Source organism: Penicillium canescens (assembly GCF_028828765.1).
Source record: "Penicillium canescens strain IBT 15451 chromosome Unknown utg000003l_segment0_segment0, whole genome shotgun sequence".
Taxonomy (NCBI): domain Eukaryota; kingdom Fungi; phylum Ascomycota; class Eurotiomycetes; order Eurotiales; family Aspergillaceae; genus Penicillium; species Penicillium canescens.
Window position 1 is genome coordinate 418,394 of NW_026703965.1, and position 24,219 is coordinate 442,612.

Here is a 24,219-nt window from a genome sequence, read left to right on the forward strand (position 1 = left end):
GCTTAGTTTACACCGCCAGAGGAACAGCATCGACATATACACGCTTCTATAGCAAACATTAAACATTATAACTCGTATAATGGAGCTAAATCAGCCCCGCCCCGTCAGACGATATACCTCATCTTTCGCAGACTCAATAAAAGCATTAACAAGATCCACCTCAACAACACCCTCCTGCCAAGAAACAGCAAGCACCAAACATCCGTCACCACCAGTAACAACAGACACCTGAAGAGCATTACCCATCACACTAGCACATTGAGAAAACACCATTCCCTTGATAGCAGGCATATCAGGATCCGTCTGCAGAGGAACTACCCCAACATTAGAAACCTCGAAACTCTTATCGCGCTCCAAGCCAATCTTGGACAAACATAATTCCTGCTGGTAATCATTGACGAATTGCAGGAGACTGATACTAGCGTCTTTGCCTTTCATTTTTAAGACTGACTGTATCGTCTGTCGAGATCGTCGGGCTTCGGCCCACGGGAATGTATCGTCAGATGAAGGGATCGTTTCATCGCGGGTATATTGTTCCTCGTAATCTTGGACCCAGACGCCCATGCAATCATCTGTGATGATATCCGGCAGCCAGCGGCGACAAGATAATGCGCCGCTGCAGTTCAGCTTAGAGAATTCGACTGGGAGTTGTGTGAAGAGCGAGCGGGCAACCAGTGTCTGCAGGAATGCGGTGATGGTTGTATTTTCCTGACGGCAGAGATTCCTCAAAGCCGTCACTATAGATTCCGAGAATGGAACGAGTCGCAGCCGTGTCTGGGTTGGTTTGCGGATCTTAGCGCCGGTCCATAATCCCTGTTCTCTTCGCGAGTAGATCTTCGCCTGGAAGATTTTCTTCGTAAGATACCAGAAGGAGAGAGCCATTGAATGGATAGTTTCGATATTAGGCAGCATAGGAACCTGCGGCGGCAAGATAACCGATTTAGGTTCATCTACTGGAGCAGTGCTTAGTGCTCGCAGGAAGGTTTGGTGGAATGCCTTTCCGGAAGTCCCATCACCAATGGCATGGTGATATACAAAAGCAGCAGTGAATTGCTGTTTATTCTCTGTATCTTTGAGAATACATAATCTCCACAACGGATCCGGCGCCTTGAAAGGCAAGTTGTGCTGCGTTGCTAGAAGGGTTTGTAGGTCCAGATCCGGGGTTGGTTCGCCATTAGCTTCTGTGCCTAGAAGACCAGGCTGGCGGTCTTGAAAAGATACAACTTGGTCTAAGTCAATCTGGGGTAGTCGTACAAAGTACGGGTCTTGGGTGTGATCGTCAGCCACGATGACGGACAATGACGGGTGGTCCGCAATTGCGGCTTCGCATGCTTGGTACACATAGTCCTTGATAGGGGATGTGAATGAGTCTGGGAGGTTGTATGTAGCTGATACTGCAACGTTCAAATAGAACCCGACTTGATGACGGGCGGTTGAATATTGCTCCAATCGACCTGACTCATGTTAGTGGACAAGGTTCAGCTGTGTATCTTCGGAACCATTTCTGACATACCGACTGGACGCAATCTTTCAAATTCATCCATGACTGTGAAACACAAACGTCTGAACAATTCCCCGTAGGTTCTGTCGACAAATAAACACACCTAATTTATTTTCCCGGTTGCCTGGCGAATCTACCCGCACACGTGACGTATATATACCGGTAGAGCCGGTGCCGAGCTAAAGCACAACAGTTTAATAGTCGTTTTATTGCAAATAAAAGGAACGGAAAGTGAGCAACTAAGATGATTCATTCAGAGAAGCAAAAGTGATAGAATTGAGTAGAAAGCTAGTAAATGCAAGATATCATTAATCATGCTTATGCATCCATCGCTTAACTCCAACAAAGCAAAGAGACAAGAAAAATCAGAAAAATTCAATTTTTACAGCACTGCCATACCCCCGATCAGAGCGGCACCGAGCACACCCCAAGCAGCAGTCTGCATAGGTACAGCAGCACCCTTGGAGGTAGAGGTAGTAGTAGTAGTAGTAGAAGAAGAACCACTCTGTGCCTGACCCTCAGCAGTAGACTCATTGGCGTTGCGGGCAGCAGAAGAAGCAGGGAAGGCAGTGGCGGCAAGGTTGGTGTTGTTGCTGCAAGCAGAGGGCTTCTCGTAAGTGATATCGGCGGAGAATTGGATATCGGCGCACTATACAGAAACAATTAATATCTGCCGGAGTTGTGGAACAAAAAAAGAGAACATACAGCATAAAGACCACCAGAAGGATCACCATTAGTCTGAACTTGAAGAGTAGCATTCATGCCATCGGTAAGGTTGCGGCCAATGAGCGTCTCAGTGATAGCAACATGAGGCAGACAGAACTCGCCCAATCCGTTGACCTGGAAAGTAGGCGCGAGGACAATGTTGTAATTATCACCGGGGTCGCTGCCAAGAGACAGGAGGACCTCGACGGCAGTCTGAGCGTGGTGCATCTCCAAAGCAACGGGGAAGGAACCGCCGCTCAATGGGAGCTTGGTGCGGTTGGAGGATTGGCTCATGCCACCGCAGGGGAAGTTGGACATGGTGTCCTCGTCGAAGCCACGGGAAGTGGGGTACATCAGCTTGAAGTGTGCCGCGGCCATTGGCACGACGGATGCGAGGGTGAGGAGTGAGAACTTCATTTTGATGGGAGTTGAAGGAAGATGAGAGAAGGAGTTGAAGATGGAGAGGGAAACGTAGAGGTAGAAAGTAGAGAAATGAGAACTCAGATGCTTTTGTATAAGATGCCGGAACTAGATAGGGTCCACTGCTTAAATGGCGGAAATGACATCGGCTATCCAGACCCTTTCAGCCCTTGGTTAGAGGCTTATTGAGCACATTTCGCTGCACTCCCGTTTTCGGTCTCTTCTCTGCTTTGTTTCTCTATTTGCCTTTATTGTCTTATACCTATCATTGCAAAGTTGCAACAGTACAGCTTGTGTCACTGGACATTCTAGAAGATTATGCATGTGGCATGGCATGTACCTACCCTTTTGGCGTAGAGATTGAAGAGTTGCCCAATACGGATAGCGTGGATAACTAGTGCGGTAAGTGGATCATACCCGAGACGCTAGTCCCAACCCGGTTAGAAATTCGCTCAAATATTCTCAAGCGCAATATATGCGATCATAACCAGAATCAAGCATTGAGCGAATATAACCGAATGCAAAGGAAAAGGAGTGGTAGTTGAGAAGCGAGTAGAGTCAAATTGTAAGATATCCACAAGATATTACCCCCAACGCCAAGCAGATGCACCCTTTTATGCTTAGAAAACGATAAAGATGCTAATTAAACCAAACCAAATAAATCATCAAGGTAATCAGTGCCCGTGCTCAGGCCAGTGAATGAAGCGTCCGACCGCCAGTTCTCCGAGGAAAGCACCCGCAATTACCGAGCAGAAGTAGCCGATATTCAAGGTCATGACCGCCAACATGCTAGAGAGGATATTAGCATCAATTCACAAAGTAGAGCAGAACGGAACACATACAGTAGATAGGATACACCCGCAATGCACATAAAGAGCAACGCACGCGGCAAGTCAACGCTGAAGCGCCAGGGAATCGGACCACGAGGGAAGTTGTGCACGACTCTCACAGACTCCTCGACACCCTGCGCAGTAACAAGCGATGCGATCTTCGCATCTGGATCAGCATCGATATTGCCAGCCTCAGTGCTCTTGCCGGCTACAGTCACATAGCGACGGTTGAGGTGAGTGGCGAGCCAGCGTCGTTCCATGACAGCCTTGAACGCGATGAGACAGCGATCAATGATGGCGAGCACAATCAGGAAGATACATGTTCCTGCAAAGGCTCCGGAAGATGACGGTGTCCAGGCATTAGAGAAGAGTGGTGTGTCGTGGGAGTTTTTGAAGGTCATGGTCATTGAAGTGCTCATGCTGCCCGAGCTTGAGCTGGTGCTGCTACCCATGTCCATTCCGTCCATGGTGAATTGAGAGGTAGTTGAGGAAGTTGAGATAGCGGAACAGAGAAAACATGAAGTCGCCAATGTCAGGAATGTGACGCTTTGGGACGCTAGAGCAAGTTCCACTGTGGGTCGGACCCACAGTGGGCCCATCCATACCCACGTTGGGATGAGCAAGTTATTGCTAATCGGACAATTACTCTTGGGTTGTGTATCTACTTTTGATTCCGAGATCTTCCTCTCTACATCTATGACCCTCTGATAGTGATTATGTCGATGTCAATGGGTGACATGCCCGCGGGCTCCATGTCTATGGGAGATGGAGTCCCCAGTCTATTCACGCTACAGAAAATGTACTGGGCTGTTGTGGGGAGTGCTATCGGCGCAGCAACCCTAGTCAACGTGCTGAACCGCATCATTGCTCGGCATCGGTATGTACAGCCACACCAAATCAATGATCGAATCTAACATAAGGTAGTTTGCGAGATTCCTCGTTCACCCCCGCCAAACCAAAATCACTTTTCTTCAACCTCTATGCTACTATCACAGCAACAGTGCGTGAGGTCAGCTATGCAACTCCACACCCTCTCAAAATGGGAGGATTCACTCTCCATTTCCCGCCACTGGGCCCGGTCCTCATCATGCTGGCCAACCTGATTACAGTCATGGTTTTGTGCTTCTACAAACTGGACACGCTTGATCCCTGGAAATGGGAAAATGTCGGCTATCGCACAGGCTTCATTGCCATTTGTCAATTACCGTTGATCTTCCTGCTAGCGGGTAGACAGAACATCATTGGCTTTATGGTTGGAATGAGTTATGCCAGTCTCAACTGGTACCACCGCTGGATCTCACGGACGCTATGGCTGACGGCTACTATCCATATGGGATTCTGGTTCCGTGACTGGGATCGCTGGCATTATATCCTCTACCAGCTTAAGAATGATCCTTTGACCAAGCGTGGGTTCGCTGCTTGGATCATTCTCACCTTCATTGTCATCAGCTCTTTCGCCCCGGTTCGTCGCCTCAGTTACGAATTCTTCGTTATCCAACATTTGGTAACCTTTGTCGGGTTTATTGTTGCTGTATGGATGCATGCACCTTCTGAGGTCAAGACCTGGGTGTGGGTGCCGATCGGCCTGGTGGTTTTTGATCGCTTCGCCCGCTATACCTGGGGCGCATATACCAATCTGGCCATTTTCCACCGGAAGAAAAATGCAAATGCTCTCTGGGCGCACTCTGCGTCTTTCACGCCGCTGCCAGGAAATGTCACTCGAGTGACTATTGAGAATCCTGGTATCGGATGGCAACCTGGTCAGCACGTTTTCCTCACCTGTCACTCCATCGTTCCATTGCAATGCCACCCATTTACCATCGCTTCTATACCGGCAGACAACAAGATGGTGTTCTTCATCCGTGCAGAGAACGGAGGAACAAGGCGATTCTTCCGATTTGCATCAAAAAATGGTAGCGTGCTGAGAAGTGGTGAGGTAGCTCCCCGCGGACGAACAATTTTCGTTGAAGGACCTTACGGAAGCATGCGCCCCTTGCGTCAATTTGACAGCGTCGTCCTGCTAGCGGGTGGAATGGGCGCGACATTCACGATGCCGCTACTACGGGACGTTGTCTCTGCCTGGAAAAACGAGAACATTGAACAGACTTCAAATTCTACTCCCCGACTGGCTGCCACCAAGCGATTACGGTTTATCTGGGTAATCAAATCGCGCGCTCAGCTGTCTTACTTTGACTCCCAGCTACAGTCTCTGTTAGCAGATGTGGAAGAGTGTCGGCGGACACAGACACACTTTGAGAAAGAGCTCGAAGTGAGTATCTACATTACCTGTGATGAGAAGCTGGATCCACCTACGATTGCTTCGGCAACTTCTTCTCTTCCGGCGCAGAGTGTCGCTCAAGATATATCAATCTTCGACGAAAAGAAGGGCTCTGGAGTGGATCACGTCTCCATCCACTCCGTCTCCAGCCAGTCAGCGTCAAACCAAAATCCTAAACTCACAGGAGCCGGTTGTCTCCCCGGCGGAGGATGCTGCTGCACCGCCCAAATCGAAAACGAAGACGAGATCACCAACTGTAGCTGTACCTGCGCCGGACCAGCCCTTGTTCAGCCCGAGAACGTCACCCCAGATCCCAAAACAGCAGATACGCAGTCCATTGCATCCGATGGTCCTATGAAGATCATCATCCATCCGACAATTGTCTCCGGCCGTCCCATGCCGCGTACTATCATCCGAAAGGTCTTGGAAAAGGCCGAAGGCGAAAGTGCCGTCGTTGTGTGCGGACCCCGAGGGCTGGCAGATGATGTGCGCCGCAGTGTCGTCTCTCTTAGCGATGAGCGGGCTGTTCATAAGGGAACTGGTGCGCAGGGGATCTACTTGCATATTGAGAACTTTGGTTTGTGAGGGATGTATAATACCCTATGTTTTACGATACTTTGTTATTTGCATGGCGTGGAGTCTAATGGTAGCTAATTCAATTGAGATTTATTTGTACTTGGCACATTTCTGTTTAGTTGAAGGTTGAAATGTTGAAGGTTGAAATGTGGCCTTGTAACGCAGTCAAGCAAACTATGATAAAAACCGGAGCCTACCGAGGTTGGCTTTAAACTCTTATCCTGCATCTGCAATGTATAGAATATCGGTTTCGTTCCCTGGAATGACCACGCGGCATATATAACGTTATAATGACTCACTTAAAAAGCATACCTCCAGCAGATCGTTGCTTCCTGCACTTGGTCCTTTCTATACCTCACTTCCAACCTCCCTGACTGAATTCCAGCCATCATCGTTGATATCGATCTTTCATCCGACAGTCACCTTACAATCATCCAAAAATATTCTTTGAATATCTGCTCCCCCAGCGTGAGGAACAATGCCCATCAACCCTCTTCCAATACTCGCTGACTGGTAACCTAGATCTTCTCATACTATCATCCGAAGCTATGAAGCATCCTCCCATCCTTTGCAAGTACAATACCACACCACACCAATGCCCTAGACAAGCAGATTCAAAAGCAAAGCTATTCAAACTCACTCAACAATTCCTATCTACCACAACACCCCCAAAACCAAAGCTAACAGCGCTCCCCAATGAACTCATCATACTGATATCAGAAAATATGAACCAAACAACGCTATCGGCATTCACCCAAGTAAACAAAACCCTCCACGCCCTCCTGGACAAAAGCCTCTACAAATACAATGCCCGCCACAACTGGGGCGACGCCCTAGACTGGGCCATGCAGCACGGGAACCTAGAAGTAGCACGCAAAGCAATCGAAACAACCACCAACGGAATATACAGATCGCGAAGGGAACACCTAGGCGTATTCCTAGTGGACGCGGTACATGCAGCGTGCGAAGCATGGCCGCACCCCTCATCAAACAACTACATCGCTATAGCAGAACTGCTACTTGCAAGTGGCGCCAAAACCCGCAACCTACACGAAAAGATAAAATACGTGCCCATCTATGAAGTTGCGCAGGCTGGTATTACTCAACTTGCCCGTTCCCTGGTTCGGTATGGGTCACCTATTGAACCGCCGTTTGGGGCTTGTTTTCCTGCTACTCGGTACACGGCGCCGCTTATACCGGCGACCATTAATGGGCATGTAGAGATTGTTGAATTGTTGCTTTTTTATGGGGCGGATGTTAATGGGAGGGTTTATCAGCGCAAGGCGCCGTTGGATTATGCCTCCGAGGCTGGGTATCGGTTTCCTGAGATTAAACGGTTGTTGGAGTGTTATGAGTATCAGACGAATAAGTTGCATGTTGTTTTGAGTAATCCTGGTTGGGTGGGACAATCTTGCTTTTGATGGACCTGCTCAACGCTCTTGAATAGTTTCTGGACGGCCGCGTCGGATGTCTGATCCTGATATCAAAAAGGAAGGACGTCGTTATGGACATGTTTTTGTAGGCGGCTTTTGTTCATTGGGAATTACTATTTGCTTCAGACAAAAGGTATTTACACAGTAGCGCATTCGAAAGGGTCTTAAGAGCCAACGAAGGGAGCACCCGTAATCCACCGTGTCAGTATATCAAACGCGACATCCGGGCGATCTTGGGGCAGCTGCCAGGAAACGTCAATTAGCACCTAACCAGTTCCACGCGTATTGAGCAAGCACTTACTAGATGACCCGCTCCGTCAACTGTCACCAAAGCAAACCGTGATGCGACTTTTGTATGACCATCAAATTGTACCCGGACTTCTTTAGTCGTGCCGACCACTTCATCGCGACCATCCACCTTCGAAATCCAAGGCTGCAGTGACTTCGCTGAAAACTCAACTTGACCTTTCCAGGAAAGCGAATTCGCCCATCGATGGGATCCAGCCGTATTACAAGCTAAATCGAGATTTCCTTGATATGCCAAGAAATGTACTCCACGAGAAAGGAGGAGTAGCACAGCATCAGATGAGTAGGTCATGCCCTCTGGTGTAGTCCAAAACGCTTTCATAACGGCGTCAGATTCGATTTTATACTCCTTGACCTCATCTGGTGGTGAGAGAGCAGCCCAAACAGCCGGAGAATTAAGATATTGCTCAATTTGTTCCGTTTCCTTATAGCAAAAGTTATCGACTACACACGACCCTGTGACTATAGAAACTTTGTGTCAGTTATATTTCAAGAATGGCTAATGGATGTTGTAGAATTTTCCTTACTATCAAAGCGGTTGCGGCCTCCTTCCCCGCTCTCATTCTCATACCAAGAAGTCACACCGTCCATACAAACAGAGCTAGCGGTGTTGCAAATATCAGTGTCGGGGTTGTGGATGCATGTATCAGCGACGTCCATGCACCGAGGCATATTAGTCGCCATAATATCGCACCGAGTCTTATTGAATACGGGCGTTGAAACACCGGGGTTAGTGGTGCAAAGGGTTTCCCAGTAGCCGTAGAATGTGTCCTTAGGGGACATGAAACCATTGCCTACTAGGCATGACTTGAGATTGACTTGGGTCTCCTGAGGATATCGTTCGTTTTGGGTCAAGATCTCAGCCCCGAGATAGGGAATGTATTTGCCCTATGTAGTCGGTTAGTCGGATACCAAAATAAATGTAGAATCAATTTCTCACAGCATAGGACTCTCCAGAGAGGTGAACATCCGAAGACAGTTTATCAGGAAATATCTCAGAGAGGAAGATTTGAAGAAAATGATGCATATCAACAGCCGCCTCCTTAGAATCGCGCGGGATGTCGCAGCCCTCATCAACATAAGAAAAGCCAACGCCGGCCGGCTGATCAACAAAAAGCAATGATGAGTTTCGGTTCCAGGCCCATGGATTGCGAAAGGTTCCGTTGCCATGCTCGTTTATCAAACAAGGACCAATCTCCTGGAATAGGCCGAGCATACTTGAGGCACCGGGTCCACCGTTCATCCATAGTGTTAATGGATCGTTGACGGGATCATTCTGGCTGTCAAAGTACCAGAAGAATAGGTGTTTATGTCCAATATCTAGCCAGCCTGTATACTGCATTGAGTCTGTGGCACAGATTGTCTCATTTTGTTGTCGGATGCGTATTGAATGAGGTGAATTTGGGCTTTGGAAAGTGGTGAAGTCCGATGCTGATGGCCCGCGTAAGATCGTTTGAGAGGCATAGCTCACACCTAATAGCGTACTCCAAATTTTCCACATTGCAGGAATTGGTGAAGCTGTGAGACTGGAAGGAAGGGAGGACGTAAAATAAATAGCGGACTTGTTATCATGATAAGGCGCGACGTTACATAGCGTTGCATGGATCGGAGTTCGGCCCTCGGGTTGGTTGAATATAGCGCTAGGTAATAATATCATCTAATCGTGTCAGAGCAACGCGCTATTGTTCATGGTGCTCTCATAATTCCGCTGCTTGCTGCATTTTACAAGTGCTAGAACACGATGCTGCATTAAAGGTAGCGGACAGCCCCCAATTAACAGACAACCTAGGGAGAATACATGGATATCTACATAGGCGGAACAAACAAGACGGTAAAATAGTTACTCCTGGTTTATAGAATTGCTTTGGTCATATGGGATATTCAGCGCTGTATCTCATCCACGGTCAAGGTTGTCCATTTTAGTACCAATCTATCCAGTGTTTTATCCAGAGGCTCAGACTGGATAGATACTGGGCCTTGATTGCCAGATTTCAATAATCCAAGCAATCGACGTCGGTGGGAACGAACAGGCCTGGTATAGCTTCCATCCTCAACGCTGGTCCCGGTGACATTGGAATCACTTCGATGGCTGTTTCTTTCATTGTGTACAAGCGGGTTTGACTGAAATTTTGACTCCACCGCGCAATCGACGGAGATCCTTTCAAGTGAATCGGTCGAATACCCCAATGGGATAATCTCCGGGGGAAAGGTGAGGGGGTCTCTAGCAGCAAAACTGTCGCTCCGCATAGGAAGGGCTGCGTCGGCGACGCTGTCGAAGGTATAATCATCATCGTTATCATCGCTATCATCGTGATGAGACCTTGAATACCCCCAGGGATTTGTTGTTAAATCTGAAGTTGAAGTTTCATCCCGCTGCATGGCTCTTGGATCACCTTGAACCAAGCTCGATGGAGATCCACCGCGAAAGTCGAATATTGGATCGCTGAAGAACTTGGAAGAATCAATGATACCAATAGAATGTGTCTGCCGATATTTGGGATACTCCTCCATGTGCATTTTGACTATTCCGTTTCGGAATCTGAGGTACCGGGGTGGGTCAAGAAGCGGTTGGCAACGGTCGATATCCTCAAGGACCCTTCGCACGAAAGCACCGTAGACTTGAAAGTCGCCAACGTGTTTGAGCGTGTCTTGTTCTTCAATGGTTGACTGATTGCGTGTTCCCTCTGTGTGCATTGCTCGAGAGGTAGTTATTTTTTCATTCGCACGCACGGCTATATTTGCAGCTGTAAATGAGAGTGCTCCCGTGCTCGTCGATTGAATCATATCACTAGAATGTGAGGCTTCAGGCGTACTCTTAACGCTAACAGAAGTGCGGATCAATCTTATAAGGCTGTTGTATCGAGTTTCATTGTTCTTCTTGTCGTCAATTAGTGTTTGAATGAGTTTGCGCTGATCTTCGAGGACAGAGTTTTCCGCTCTCCTATTGACTCATGAGACTAGCGAAACTGTGATGTCGTGCGGGAAAACAAACCGGCGTATCTGGCCAGCATACATGATAACGTTCAGCATGAGTAGCATGGTCGATTTAAGGCGCTCCAGATGGGTTTGAAACATTTCCAGGTCGGGTCTCATCATAGCAACCGAGAGCTTCTGAGAGAGACGGTTGCTTCCAATCTTTGAAGTTTCTTTCTCTGCTATTATTTCAATCTGTTGGAAAACATCCTTGCATTCCGCTAACACTTTTTCTACCGTACGAAACGCCTGGTCGGAACAAACCTTACTCTGCTCATCCGTCTGGAGCGTCTCTCCGAGCTCGTGGAGGATGGCACATGTAAGCGATACGTCGCTCGACAAATTTTGAATGGTCTGATTTGCCGCTTTGATGTCGCGATAAAAAGTGCAGAGCCTGACAGACAGTTTCATGCCCAGCTCTGCGACTTGGATCGCGCTCGCGATGACTCCAAGCACTTCGATGCCAGACATCGTATTGCTTAGGTGACAGTTTCCTCTGCATATTTTATCCTTGGCAGATCACGCTGAAATATAAATCTGAGTGCGGAGTCCAGACTTGGGTACTGCGCCTCGCTCTTGGTGCGGGGACATGAGCTGAGTCGATCAATCAGCACAAAGCGTGAAATAGCGGCATTTCTCGAAGATACATTACTAGCATCGCATAAAAAAGAATTTTATTCCCCTGGATTTAGGGCTTAGTTCCCAGGAAAATGCAATTTGTTCCTAGGAGAAGAATCACAGCGAGAATACCGCACCTAAGCTTGTGAGGCTCCGGTGATAGTCGGCCCTCGCCTATGATCAAGAAACCTTGTATCACATATCGCCGATTTGTTTATATAGCTGCTATCTTTGTTGGATTTAGTAGAAAAAATAATACGGCCTCCTGAGCGGTAGAAGATCTCTATAAAATTCGAGGTTAACGGTAGCAAAAGGTATCGATAGGGCACCGAGAGAAACCGGATTTTAGGCTGCGGCCGCAACTTACCCGATTGGGGTGCCACTGCTTTGTAAGAGCGCTTAGGGTCCCGCTCACTGAGTATTTTGTAGTATAGGGTGAAACTATACCTGACCTCCAAATTACACTGTATAGAGCCACCCTGGGGACAAGGAGAGTGGACCGTGCCTGAAATGGCTTTCAAATGAACTCATTGGTATTTCACTAGGTAACTTGTAGGCCAGTGATAGGTCATTTCACGATGCGCTGTCCTCTTAGGGGTTAATTATGAGCCAAGAAACTGCCATGCCAGGGAGGATCGCAGGTTCCATCAAAAGCATAGTCAGTACTTGATGGCAGTGGCCGTACGGTGAAGTATCACCTTCATGTTAGCGTTCTACCCAATATCTTGCCTTTTAATCAAACCAGCCTCATCCCTCCGTGTCTGACTCATGCAATATTGTTTTGACTGAGTGTGGAGTATCCTGTGGGGCTAGTACTCGTTATAATAGGCCTCGGTTTTAGGCATAGTTCAAGCGAATTTTAGCGCATGTAACCCAGCGTGATTAGTTTGCGGCTACTTTGGGGGCGAAGAATTTGGGGTCGTATCTAGATGGAGTCTCCAGCGATCCCAGTTAGAAGCCTGCCCCCTCCCTCCTGCTGTTGGCCAGGTTTTTGTGCACGTATAAATAGGGAGATCGGGCGCTTTAGATATTCATTTTTCAAGACAACACAATCTCATAGCGGTTTGCCCAGAGCTCGTTTTCTTTCTTGTTTGAGCATCCGTAATGGCGTTTCTTTTCGCTGGTCTCTCCCTTCTAGCGACTGCCCACGCGGCGGAGGTCACCCCTGTCCCCGTTCCGTACGGATGTGCTAGCCTCCCAAATGTCCAGCAGACCGGTCCCAACTCTGGATTTGCGGGCCCCTGGAATATCATCGTGGATCAATGCGTGAACACGACCGCCGCCGACAGTGCATGCACTATCGAGGGATTTCGTAATGTGGCTCGAACTATCACTGTGGATGGTCAGCCCGAAGCAAAGAGAGGTTTTGTAGGGCTTCCCATGACTCAATACAAACCAATGGAACTTCAGAAAATGCTAATAAAAGGCTTCCAGGTCAGTATCGTCAATCATCAATATGATGCAATGTCCTATATCATCTGTAACATTGAAATTGGATTTGAAGCCATGGTTTTCTACGATAACGCGAATGAATATTTGCCTATCAATATCACCAGCAACCCTGCGGATGCTCTACTCCAGTGGGGTCTAGCTGAGGATGAGAGTGAGGTGATTGATGCGTATTATCATTATATTGACGGCACCAAGCAGGATGGTATTTTCCTTGGTGCCCACAATGTTACCAGCTGGGGTGTCCAGCAGCAGGAACATATACCCGGTACTAGTGGGGGTCCGATGTGGCAGCTCCGCCTGTTAGGCCCCAACAGCGTGGACCAGGAGACTGGCGAGGTTCTGAAGGAGGGAGAATACAAGACATTCATTCGCATTGATGCTTGAAGATCGTCGACTTCTAACAACCAAATTTACTTCATACTACTATCTTTGAAAAACTAGATTATGTACGATACTAAATCATAAAGGATCTAAAATCCAGATTCCTTCACGTAATCATTGTCTTCATTATCATCGACAATCACTGCTATTCAATCAGTTTAGGTGGTAATCCGCTGAAATCTCAATGCCGCGGCTCATGATATAAGTTCTTCGCAGTTTCGGCAGAATTTGCTTGAGAAACAACGCTTCTGTGATAAATGTATACATATGCAGGTGTTGATGTCTCACATCTACTATCAAAACCAATGCATCAAGCATATTGATTTAGGTGGGCGTCCAGCGATTCCGTCCTTCTTTCTCTATCGTATCTCTATCGAAGAAGTTACTTTACCAATGTTATCCTCTTCTTGTATATGTAGCATGACTCAAATTGACGGAATACACAGAGAGAAAGATTCAGGGAAATGAAAAACACAAAACAATGGCTAACTACGGAAATGCCAGTTATTATGCAGCTACCTTGTCCCATGTTTCTATATTGAACTCCGCAATGGCTAATGTAAGAAAGAAATAGAGAAATAAAAAACAAAATAAAAGAGAAAGAAGTAAAAACAAGGGATTATAACTTAATCCCAGCATAGAGAGAATTCCGGTCGGGAAGTACGTGGGGAAAATGTGGCGGATAAATTAAGACCGATCGACGCGCTCTGGGGGTCCGCAATAGCGCCTAGACGGTGCGGAAATACCCGTAGAGTAAATCGCTTCGGCTTTTACGTTCTCGCTCCCTCCGATCTGCACTTACGGCCGTAGATCGTACTCGTATAGCCTCAGTATAGAAAGTGGTAAACATAAGGCGGATTCAGGCTTGAGCAGGATATGAAAATGAGACATAAGAAACCGGGGTAGTGGATTACACTAGCCTTTCCATAGGTTAAATTGCAAACAATCATAGGCCTTACTAGGTGGTGCTCAACGTTTACCATTAAGGAAGCTTGGAATAATCTTAGTGGATTTGACAAACATATTTTTACATAGTTGATATAGCTCGTATATAGTTCGATATCTACTATTGTTTAGTAGCGTATACTAAACGAACTGATAAGATCCTCCTCGTAGGCGATTTTACGTGCCGTGTTTATAGAAGGGAGTATAGGCACTAGAGAGGAAACTATATCGCCATATTCTCTATAGTAGGCGGAAAGGCTTTTCTTCTCGGATCAAGAGGAGAATTGGGATCTTGTGCCATGATCCAAGTCCCAGGGAAGGAACCTCGTTGAGTGATAGTCTGTAGATGATATGCGTCGAGTTGTCATCTATTGCCCACGCCCGACAGGAACGCCTCGAAACTTTGCTTCCGCACCGTAACCTGAGAACACAGCCTGAAACAAAGACCGCAAGCGCCGTAGAGCTGTTAACCCAGGAAAAAGGGCTCCGATAATCACGCATTGATGTTGGACATGGGCTGCTTGATTTTCCTAGATTCCTCAGCTTAATAGAAGCTCAGGTGCTTGACGGAACTTCCACTTACCTGCGGGTGTGGGTAGGCGAAAGAGTTGCTCTGTCTCCCTGTGAGGTTTCTGTGGACGATTCAATTGCATTCTGTGGTGCTGGGTAGGCCTGGCCTAGAAAGTAGTCACTACCGCTCCCTGAAAAGTTCGGGCGAGACGTATCCACGATCGCCGTCAATCTCCCAAGGACAGCAAACTCGAGCTTGAGCTTGATGCTGTAGATAGCGGCTTTTAAAAGGACCTGTAGGTAGTAGAGACCAAGGAACTCGACCGTCACAATAGCAACGTCCATGAGGATGATGAGGATGTTTATAGCAATCAGTTCGTACATGATGGTCTTCCGGCGAGTGTCGTTTGGGCTTAGCTGCAATAGTTTGGCGGTCTCATGAATGTAGAGGAAAGATATCAGGAATTCTTGAACGCAAAACCAGGTCACCTGCAACCGCTCCACGACTGTATAAGCATTGTTCCAGGCGTGTGTTCTCACGAATGCAGTTCCGAAAGTGGTGACAGATGTGGGAACGGCGATGAGCAGGGTGTTAACGATAATCACGCAAAGGATGAATCGTAGGACTTGTTGGTTGTAAAGAACCAAGTGGAGTCGGGAGTAGAGCACAAAGGACTGTCCAGGGATCATAAAGTAGAATCCGAAGTTTGAGAGGCTCAGCGACAGCCATAGAGGACCGATATTGAAGAAATGCAACAGGTTGCCCAGGCCACTGGGAATAAGCCCCAAAGTGGTAGATAGCGTGAGAGACCAAAAGTAGAGTCCGTGATAGCGACGAAAAGTCAGGAAGATAAGCACGCTGAGTTCGACGGCATTATAGAGAACTATTGCCACCAGAATACCCATGGCCACTTTGATAGCAACGTTGTCTCCTTGATAGCCTCCAATCAGCCCTTCCGGACCCTTGGTCACGAAGGAGGTATCCGGCATGGCACTAGCTTCTGCGCCTCATGACACAGACACGCTCGCACTCTGCAGAGGGCTTTTACATGACGCTCCCACCTGTTAGGCCAGAGGGAAAGAGTAGAAATATTCTGAACGCTGCAGGATTACCAATTGCCACCATGGAGCTTGCCAAGGCTGCTGATAAACTTTAATCGTGAGTTATTCAGGAAAATGTGGGGATATATACGAGAGGAAGAACATTTGTTATTCCATATTCTCGAGCCAGCTTTCGATGTGCTTCCTATGTTTTGTCTTCGCTGAGGGAACAGCATCGATTCAAGACATGACTTTCGGCAATTCGATATTCACTGAGCTTCGAGCAGTTAACTTTGCGTAGTACCCTGGGCTCAAGAGTATAATCCCCTTGAATGTCCTGCAGGTCGACTGCCCATTGATAAGGAGGCGACCCTTTCCTCCTTGTGATGTCTGCTCCTCGGAGGAAAAAGAAGCATTGAGGATAGAGTCCCTGCCCGAGAAAATGTGGTCTGCCCAAGCATATTCTTCAGATCAAGGCTTTCGGATTGTGAGAATGTGGATCTATCGGCATGGTCAAGACATAATGACCATTTCGTCAGGCGATCGAGTTCATCGTTGCTCGGGCAGATCACATCACCCATAGTCATGTGTAAAAGGGTCTGCAAACCTGACGAAATGAGGGATTCGAGAGCGAGAACTTTTGTTGTTATGTAAAAACTAACACTGGCAGGCAATAGAATGATTTACTAAGCCAATGCCACGAAGATGGTAGGTGGTCCCAGAGAGACAAAGATGAATCATGCCTTGCTTAAGCACGGATAGACGTGGACAGTTATGTAGAAGAGCCAGTAGGCGGTGCAACTCTTCCCCTCACCTGTGATCAAGCATCCATATATCACAAGTCGCTACCTTCATCTGCACAGCTGTCATCTATGGTTAGTTTTGGTAGAAAGACGTAAAAATGCGTCCTTCCATGGGGTTTGAAGGCAACGGTAATAAAGGGCACCAACAAGGCACCAGGAGGCGATCAGCAGAGGACAAACAAAATAAACATGAGCAATATATCATCCATGGATGGCCCAGTAGCAATAAATTAGCAATGTCAATGTCAATGCCAATGCCCATAAACATTGACTCATTCTCGGAGGAGCGCAACTTCCTATAGTCGGCCCGACACGACCCGACGAGCACATGACATCATCCAGGAACTGAGCTACATCCACCTCACCTCAACCTCCATTCCATCTACACACCCCCAATTACAACCCCCAACCGCAAAAATGTTCCGCTTCGTACGTTCAGCTCCAAACCCAACAGCTTTAACCCCCTAAACCCCACCAAGCCAATCCAGACAAAACTAATACAAACCAGAGCAAAACCCTGGACCCAATCACCCTCTTCCACTCTCCCAGCCTGGCATCGTCGACACGAGCCCTCAACATCCTAAAACAAGCCTCCTCGACCGCCGGCGAAACCGCCACAGAGGACCAAGCAAGTGATCACTCCCGCCATGCCAAGCAGCAGCGTGGCGAGTTCGAGCTGGAGGTGACCACCTCCCCTCCCACAACCGACCAGCTGCGCAGTATCCTGGATTACATCTCGCCCCTTAGTGGTGTTGGTGGACAGGGTGAGAAGGCTACGTATGGTGTTGCTGAGTTGGTGAAGGGAGCTCGTGATGCGGAGGATGCGCTTAAGAAATTTAAGGAGGATAATGAGAGCTTCACTCGGCCTGTGGTATGTTCCCTCTTTCTTCTCTGCTCGGGGTGATTATTGGGTTGCTAATTTGCTTGTGATGTAGACTGTTGACTGGGTCAATGGCCGTGCTGTCATTGGTGATGGCGAGTCTGAGATTTTGCGTATGGTGCGCCAGCTTCCTACCTACTAGAGACATCATCGCAATTATCGTGGTGGGATCTACGAGCTACAGCCTACATGCTACTCAACACGCGCGCAAGATCAATGTCATAACTCCATATCCATACAAGCAACCAACAACCGACAGGAGACACAAACTGCCGGTCTAAGTATGTATCATACAAGAATCGAATTGGAACCTCCGACCTGGACAATAGAACTAGAACAAGAGAAGGCGAGAAAGAGAAAGACGTATCGCGTTGGAAGTAATGTAACAGCAGGATGGAAGATAGCAGATAGAAGTGCGCCATTAAACTCAATACTGGGACATGGGGCATAAGGAAACCAAGATCCAGCTCGGAGTCACGCACCAGCGGAACGTAGAAGAAAAAGAGGCTGAGTAGAGGTCAAAGCTAGAACATCGTCCCGAATGTGCCGTCCGTCGCGATCGGTTTGCGGGGAGAGCTGCGGCCTCCACTGTCGACAGCCGGTTTGCGGTGACTAGAATATGTTAGCAGACTGTCCCACGGGTATGACGGAGAAGATATAACATACCGGAACGTAAACCCAACAAATAAGCCCTTGCCCATTTTGTCCTCGCGATCAGCCATATCCTCCAATGCGCGCTGCTTATCATGCACTTCCTTATACTTGGCCATATCAGCCTCGCTGCTGAAGTCATCAAAGTAGCCAGCATCGGTCTCGGAATCCAACTCAGGAACGAAAGGCGCGCGCTGTTCACGCAAGTTCTCAAAGTCGACTTCGGTGAAGTAATCGTGTGCGTGGATCTCCTTGATATTTTTAAATCGTGTTTCTTTGCCGGCAACCAACTTCGTAATCAGGTCCCATGTCCGTCGTGAAAGGAAGTAGTTCGGGTCTTCGTAGACAGGCTTGCGCAGCACCTTCTGCCAGCGCTTCAGGTTCTGCCAGGTTTCCTCGACTGTTGCTCCTGCGAAAGGCGGGTATCCGGCCAACGCCTCGAAGAGCATACAGCCCAGACTCCAATAGTCAACAGTGAAATCATATTGGTCGCCCTTGAGAACCTCGGGCGCCATGTAATCAGGTGAACCGACAATCGACTTGGCATAGTTGACCTCGCGTTGGCGCAGAGACTGGTAACCTTGCCGGCGCTCAGCCATTGTACGCTGCTCCATAGGTCGACCGAAAGGAACAGGCGTGTTGCCAACCTCCTCAAGCTTAACGCGCATCGACTCAATTTTGCCAGGGCTCAGCATACCAGCCGCCAAACCGAAATCAGTCAGCTTGACGTGTCCCGTTGAATCAATCAGGAAATTCTCCGGCTTCAAGTCTCGATGAATGTAACCCAGCACATGCAGCGCATCAATGCAACTAAACATCTCGGCAATGTAGAAACGAGCATGTCGGTTATGCAAAACACCAGTGTTGTTCAGCAATGTGCGGAAATCACCACCGGGGACATACTCCATCGCCAAATAGATCTGGGTATCATCCTGGAAGGCATAGAGCAACTTGACAAGCCATTCGCTCTTCGCAGCTGTGAGAATATCGCGCTCGGTGAGAATATGACGGATCTCATCGAGTTTGAACAGCAGCTTCTTGCTCATAACCTTCAACGCGCATACCTCGCGCGTATCCTTCTTCTGCGCCAGATACACTTGTCCATAACCACCCTGACCGACCTGAGTCAGAATCTGGAAATCACCCTGGCGAAGACGGGTACGACGCTTCCGGAGATGGGCGCGTTCGCGACCGAGGTATTTTAGGAGGGCGGGCTCGTGCTCTTCTTCGGGGGTTGCGGGAGGATCGGGGTATGCGGCTTTGAATTGGGTGTGGCGGGTTTGCCGGTTGTGGACGTAGCTGAGGAGGTCGAAGTAGTGGTCCAGGAAATCTGCTGCCTGTTAGCTTTGGGTATAGGAGCTGGTCTTGAGTTGGACTTACAGAGTTGGGTCACATTGACCAGACGCTTGACGCGGGGTTGGGCCAATTTCTCGATTTCCTCTGGTGTCAGCCCGCGCATCTGCACCTGGCGTCTTGTTGTCTCGGCATCGCGTTGTTGATATGGTTCTTGGCGCGACAGGGCTGCTGCTGCTGGAGCGGTGCCCAAGTCCTTGGTCAGGCGCGCTGGGTTTGGGGGTGTGTTCTCCTTGTTTGCTCTGCGCGTCGGGCTGGAGGGGGCTTGGTGGATGACGCTCTCGTTGAAGTCCTCCCCCTTTCCGGAGAACATGGGATGATTGTAGTGGTTGTAGGTTGACTTGGAGGGTGATGTAGGCGTCAACTTCATGGCCTTATCGAAGACATTGGGCAGGTCGAGTGCGCCAGGAGGCAACCGACTCTTGCTGGGACTTCCCTGGGGAGTCTGTGGCGGACTGGTGAAGCCATGCTCGGCGGGGGTCGAAGGACGGTCGAACGTTTCATGACGAGTGTGCAACAATGGGGGCGGATTCGGGAGACGAAGCCCATCCTCTGAACCGATGGCCATGATGGTTGTTGAAGAGGGGTTGCGTTGGGCCGATAAGCGTTTGGCAGGCACTAAGGAACAATAAGCAGAAGAAGACAAAAGGTCTTTGTTCCGGAAAAAGAAAGTTGTTTATTATTCCAGTCGATCACTCCACCCACGATCGATGTGATCTTGATTTCTCACTTTCTACAATCCACCCTGTCCGATCCCCCCTTCCTGAAGCCTGAATGTTGCCCTAGCAACTCCCCCCACGTCATACAGGCTGTGCTATCCCGCCTGGTTTTATAGTGTCAAACCCACCAGAGTGGATGAGTTTATCGAGGCGAGCTGAACTTGGTCCACTTTCGATCGCTATTCTCGCCCTATTCTTCCCAGATCGGCCTCCAAAGGCCCTAACGCGGGTTAATTTGATATCCCTGCCCCTCCTTATGGGGCTATGAACCTTGAGTGGTGGGCATGCTCGGCTATAATAGTGATTTGAAGGGACTAGTGGATGTCGCACATTTGCATGTATGCATCGGGGATTATTTCAATAATTGTCCCCCCGTCCACTCATACTTGGGGAAAGGGGGGATAAGCATACTACCGTATTGGGACTAGTGGAAAAACAAAGCTGAGAAAACCATGGATTCAGGCACGGAGACCCCGATAATTGTTAATATCTTGTTGGGGACTATGGAACTATCGACTGGTGGACTATATGTTCAGGCCGCTCCCTGCTTCCGTTGTCCAGTCTGCTTTCGTTAGCGTCGCCCTTCCTAGCTGAGGATGTACCCACATAGAACGCCAACCCATAGTCCTCTGTCGTGAATGTGATTGTGGCTCCCTTGGGGAAATAGAACACATCCCCAGGAGTCGCTGTAACTTTCTGTCCTGTCTCATCGGAAATCTCAAACTTGCCCTCGACAATAATCTTCATTTCGTCGTAGGTGTATGTGTAAACCAAGGGGGTGCCCTTTTCCAGACGGTAGAAACCACAGGACATGGGCTTGTCCGGGTTTTCTTTCTCGCTGCGGGGGGTTAGTGACAATATCTATCATGATTAGACACCAGATTAAATGAGTACCTAGATTGCACGTCGCCCAAGAAGGCGTTCTCATTGGCGATAAGTGGAGGCTTAAAGGTGGATTGCGCCTTAGCGTGGTAGGTGAAGGGAACTGCCATGATTGGAGGTTTCGGACAATTGTTCCAAACCAATAGTACTGAAGGTTGAAGTAGTGTAAAAACAATATTGTGGATTGTATTTGAGCAGAGGGCTGCCTTTATACTGTACAGTTCTCAGGGTCTGTCTGCCACCTCCAATGAGGGGATGCGCTTCGAAGAAGCAACCTTCGAACTCGGATCTAATGTACAGACTAGGCAGTCCAGGAGAGATCGGATCGTAAGCCGCAAGAATGAGGGGCATCAAGATGTGGTGAGGGGAACCCTGAAGCTTCAGATAAAGGCCGTAGACTATGGCGGAGCTCCAAATCGCGGTGGTCTCTGAAGGCGAACCATCGATATTTATCGAGCTGCTTCATTCAATACGCATCTTCTCCTAGTAAAAACTCACAAGCCCATATTCTATCTGCTATTGATGCAGCAAAAAAAAAAGTACACTTTGTATGGTGGAGGGGATCTTTTTACTACATTCGGTTAGTGCTTCCCTGTCATATAACGGATCCGCGACCTCGTCTACAATGAATTCAACCCACTTGGATAGATAGGCTGATAAGAGTCGTGTGGTATTGATAAGCTTGAAACATTTACCATATTAACAAAGAATTCTAATCAGATGCATTTCCATCGCTGGTGCAAAATCATACATCTACAACATGGGAAACGTTGGCGCAAACACCTTTATTAAGAAGCCACTTCTTCAGCTACTACCAATTTTCAGATTGACTGACAACGGCATCCCGAATCCCAGACGATCAGTGCGTAGCCTTGTCAATCGCTGATTCACCCTTTACATCTTGAAGAAGAGATCGGCTCCCCTGGCAAAGGAAGCATCAACCACATCCAATTCAGTTCCAAAGCCACGTGAAGACGGGTTCCAATCCCCAAGGCAAATTTGTAGCTTGTAAGAAGTGGCATGATTTGCGAACTTCAGTTGGTTGATAGGCGGATGTTTATCGAGGATGAAGACTAAGACCTCAAGATAGTCGGCAACATCCTTCCATACGGTGTAATCCAACAGCTGTCCGTACTGGATAGATCCTCCGTATTTGAAAAGCAGTCTGAGAATATCAAGTCATCCGCAAATATCTTGTCTGATTTTGATAGTTTCTGGACTTGATGAATATTTCCGGATCCACTCGCTGCTTTGAGTTGTTCGACCTTTTAAATGTGGCTGAGGGGGGATGTAGTCAGGATCGAAAATGAGGGGAGGGGATTGCCAACCACCAGACTTGAAATGTCTATATTCTGCATTGTTCACTGTGTGCGACCATTGCAGGTAAAGCTGGGTCAATCAGGACATGAGAGGACGACGTTGGAGGAACGTTAACGCTAGATGAGGTCTGCGGAACCGGGCGCCACTCGATAATTGCCTCACCACCAGTCAATGCAGCCACCCGTGGAGGTTCCTTAGAAAAGTAGTCAGATGCCCGTAGTCTCTGTTGCACCATACCTGCAGCCTAGGGATAACCTTAAACCGATAACCATCGGCCTCGGCGCCTAGCTGTGGAGCACAGGGAATGTCCCCAGAAAATGTGGCGGACTATAGGAATATAAAGAGAGCAGAAACACTGATCACATCGACTTTCGGACCGCGCGATACATTCTAGGCTTATTCTTTAGTCAATTGAATTATATTCGAGGCTACAGCAGGTTTCTCCTAATGCGCGCTTGGTGATTTCTGCCATTGTTTGCTGACGAGAACGGCAGGCTGGTGATGACAACCCCATTTTGAGCAGGCGAGAGAACTGAAGAGAACAGCGAATGTCCCAGTGAACTCAGTCCGCTTCTTATGTTTCCAATCCTGAATGGGCACGTGGTAAACTGATACAGATATTTAGCCCCATAGAGAAGTAATCGTGCCATCCTCCCCGAAGAAGCAGACGGAGTAGAATCAAGAGCCTGTACGCTCACATGTTGCCCTCCGTGGGCATCGCGTTGACTCGGAAAATCGGAAATCTTTCTTTCGGCCCCCAATGTAAGTAGTGTTAAGGATCGCATGATGACGATACATCGACGCCTTTTGGCCCCAAGCTGTCTCAGGTATAAATGGTACCCAAGTGGCTGAAGAAACCGGAAAAGCCATGAGTGGGACCGGCTTCCCTGGCTGGCCAATAATAAGACTGGAAAAAGACGTATGTAGATCCGGTGGTTCCTCATCTATACCCAGTATGGAATAGTTGATGAAACCCCGTTTTCCTATATGGGTACACGGGTAGTGATAGGAACAATGATTCTAATACAAAGCAGGTCCGCAAGGCTTACTCTGCCTTGGATTAATCGTTTCTACTGATTTAGCCCCTATTCTTACGGGCGAAAAATTCCCACTAGAAGACGCCGCGGAAAGGAGAATGGAGCGCGCGTTAAAGTGTTGTTGTTAAATTAAGAATTGGAATTACTAGTCTTGAGGTTAAATCTCGAGTTACATAGAGTTGAGACGTATATCAGAAAAGTCTGATATCTTGTAGAAGCCTGATAATACCGATTGTGATCAACTAACGTTAGTCCCTAAACCAACGTTAGTTCCTAAACCAACGTTAGTCCAACCCTTGCAAATGCAAGCCTCGCCCCCACTAAGCTGCCTCTGATTCTCAGAGCACGCCGCCCCACTGCGCCTCCGTATCCACTTTCGGGGCCTTCTCTTTACGTGTATTCAGTTCTCATTAACGAACTGGAGGCTTCAGAGCAACGACGAAACTTCGGACGTTAGACTTGCTTTCACACCCAGGCTGGGATGAAGCACAGGAAGAACAGGTGCTCTACAGTCCTGCTTCCAGTATTTCCAGAAGGGGACCAGGCGATAGACACTGACCTTGTTCGTCTCTCGCCCCCAATTGCTGAAGAGTGAACAATAAATT

The 24,219-nt window shown here is 48.2% G+C and overlaps 12 protein-coding genes across 12 annotated transcripts; 4 read left to right on the forward strand and 8 right to left on the reverse strand.

The window, feature by feature from the left end:
* Nucleotides 1-90: 90 nt before the first annotated feature.
* Nucleotides 91-1,544, reverse strand: N7446_003615 (uncharacterized protein; the record flags this gene model as incomplete). The annotated part of the gene is made up of 2 exons (XM_058512364.1): nt 91-1,454; nt 1,514-1,544. 2 exons carry the CDS (start codon nt 1,542-1,544, stop codon nt 91-93), a joined length of 1,395 nt encoding a protein of 464 aa, XP_058373693.1.
* A 339-nt stretch (nt 1,545-1,883) lies between these two features.
* N7446_003616 (putative GPI anchored protein) lies at nt 1,884-2,623 on the reverse strand (the record flags this gene model as incomplete). The annotated part of the gene is made up of 2 exons (XM_058512365.1): nt 1,884-2,150; nt 2,207-2,623. 2 exons carry the CDS (start codon nt 2,621-2,623, stop codon nt 1,884-1,886), a joined length of 684 nt encoding a protein of 227 aa, XP_058373694.1.
* A 609-nt stretch (nt 2,624-3,232) lies between these two features.
* Nucleotides 3,233-3,940, reverse strand: N7446_003617 (copper transporter family protein). Its single transcript, XM_058512366.1, has 2 exons — nt 3,469-3,940; nt 3,233-3,415 (listed from the first exon to the last, which is right to left on the reverse strand). Exons 1-2 carry the CDS (start codon nt 3,921-3,923, stop codon nt 3,301-3,303), a joined length of 570 nt encoding a protein of 189 aa, XP_058373695.1. The 5' UTR covers nt 3,924-3,940; the 3' UTR covers nt 3,233-3,300.
* Nucleotides 3,941-4,172: 232 nt separating this feature from the next.
* Nucleotides 4,173-6,319, forward strand: N7446_003618 (ferric reductase family protein; the record flags this gene model as incomplete). The annotated part of the gene is made up of 2 exons (XM_058512367.1): nt 4,173-4,333; nt 4,381-6,319. The coding sequence occupies 2 exons, from the start codon at nt 4,173-4,175 to the stop codon at nt 6,317-6,319; spliced, it is 2,100 nt and encodes a 699-aa protein (XP_058373696.1).
* Nucleotides 6,320-7,035: 716 nt separating this feature from the next.
* Nucleotides 7,036-7,731, forward strand: N7446_003619 (ankyrin repeat domain-containing protein; the record flags this gene model as incomplete). The annotated part of the gene is made up of 1 exon (XM_058512368.1): nt 7,036-7,731. One exon carries the CDS (start codon nt 7,036-7,038, stop codon nt 7,729-7,731), a length of 696 nt encoding a protein of 231 aa, XP_058373697.1.
* A 132-nt stretch (nt 7,732-7,863) lies between these two features.
* On the reverse strand, nt 7,864-9,550 carry cp8 (putative carboxypeptidase Y; the record flags this gene model as incomplete). The annotated part of the gene is made up of 4 exons (XM_058512369.1): nt 7,864-7,985; nt 8,045-8,511; nt 8,577-8,937; nt 8,990-9,550. The coding sequence occupies 4 exons, from the start codon at nt 9,548-9,550 to the stop codon at nt 7,908-7,910; spliced, it is 1,467 nt and encodes a 488-aa protein (XP_058373698.1). The 3' UTR covers nt 7,864-7,907.
* Nucleotides 9,551-9,930: 380 nt separating this feature from the next.
* On the reverse strand, nt 9,931-11,493 carry N7446_003621 (uncharacterized protein; the record flags this gene model as incomplete). The annotated part of the gene is made up of 2 exons (XM_058512370.1): nt 9,931-10,990; nt 11,042-11,493. 2 exons carry the CDS (start codon nt 11,491-11,493, stop codon nt 9,931-9,933), a joined length of 1,512 nt encoding a protein of 503 aa, XP_058373699.1.
* Nucleotides 11,494-12,744: 1,251 nt separating this feature from the next.
* N7446_003622 (uncharacterized protein) lies at nt 12,745-13,476 on the forward strand (the record flags this gene model as incomplete). The annotated part of the gene is made up of 1 exon (XM_058512371.1): nt 12,745-13,476. One exon carries the CDS (start codon nt 12,745-12,747, stop codon nt 13,474-13,476), a length of 732 nt encoding a protein of 243 aa, XP_058373700.1.
* A 1,435-nt stretch (nt 13,477-14,911) lies between these two features.
* N7446_003623 (uncharacterized protein) lies at nt 14,912-15,918 on the reverse strand (the record flags this gene model as incomplete). Its single annotated transcript, XM_058512372.1, has 2 exons — nt 14,912-14,948; nt 15,002-15,918. The coding sequence occupies 2 exons, from the start codon at nt 15,916-15,918 to the stop codon at nt 14,912-14,914; spliced, it is 954 nt and encodes a 317-aa protein (XP_058373701.1).
* A 1,271-nt stretch (nt 15,919-17,189) lies between these two features.
* N7446_003624 (uncharacterized protein) lies at nt 17,190-17,794 on the forward strand (the record flags this gene model as incomplete). The annotated part of the gene is made up of 3 exons (XM_058512373.1): nt 17,190-17,201; nt 17,281-17,643; nt 17,708-17,794. 3 exons carry the CDS (start codon nt 17,190-17,192, stop codon nt 17,792-17,794), a joined length of 462 nt encoding a protein of 153 aa, XP_058373702.1.
* A 382-nt stretch (nt 17,795-18,176) lies between these two features.
* On the reverse strand, nt 18,177-20,499 carry N7446_003625 (putative serine/threonine protein kinase; the record flags this gene model as incomplete). The annotated part of the gene is made up of 3 exons (XM_058512374.1): nt 19,684-20,499; nt 18,319-19,633; nt 18,177-18,264 (listed from the first exon to the last, which is right to left on the reverse strand). Exons 1-3 carry the CDS (start codon nt 20,222-20,224, stop codon nt 18,177-18,179), a joined length of 1,944 nt encoding a protein of 647 aa, XP_058373703.1. The 5' UTR covers nt 20,225-20,499.
* A 321-nt stretch (nt 20,500-20,820) lies between these two features.
* On the reverse strand, nt 20,821-21,518 carry N7446_003626 (cupin domain-containing protein). Its single transcript, XM_058512375.1, has 3 exons — nt 21,270-21,518; nt 20,982-21,213; nt 20,821-20,937 (listed from the first exon to the last, which is right to left on the reverse strand). Exons 1-3 carry the CDS (start codon nt 21,365-21,367, stop codon nt 20,908-20,910), a joined length of 360 nt encoding a protein of 119 aa, XP_058373704.1. The 5' UTR covers nt 21,368-21,518; the 3' UTR covers nt 20,821-20,907.
* Between the last annotated feature and the right edge of the window lie 2,701 nt (nt 21,519-24,219).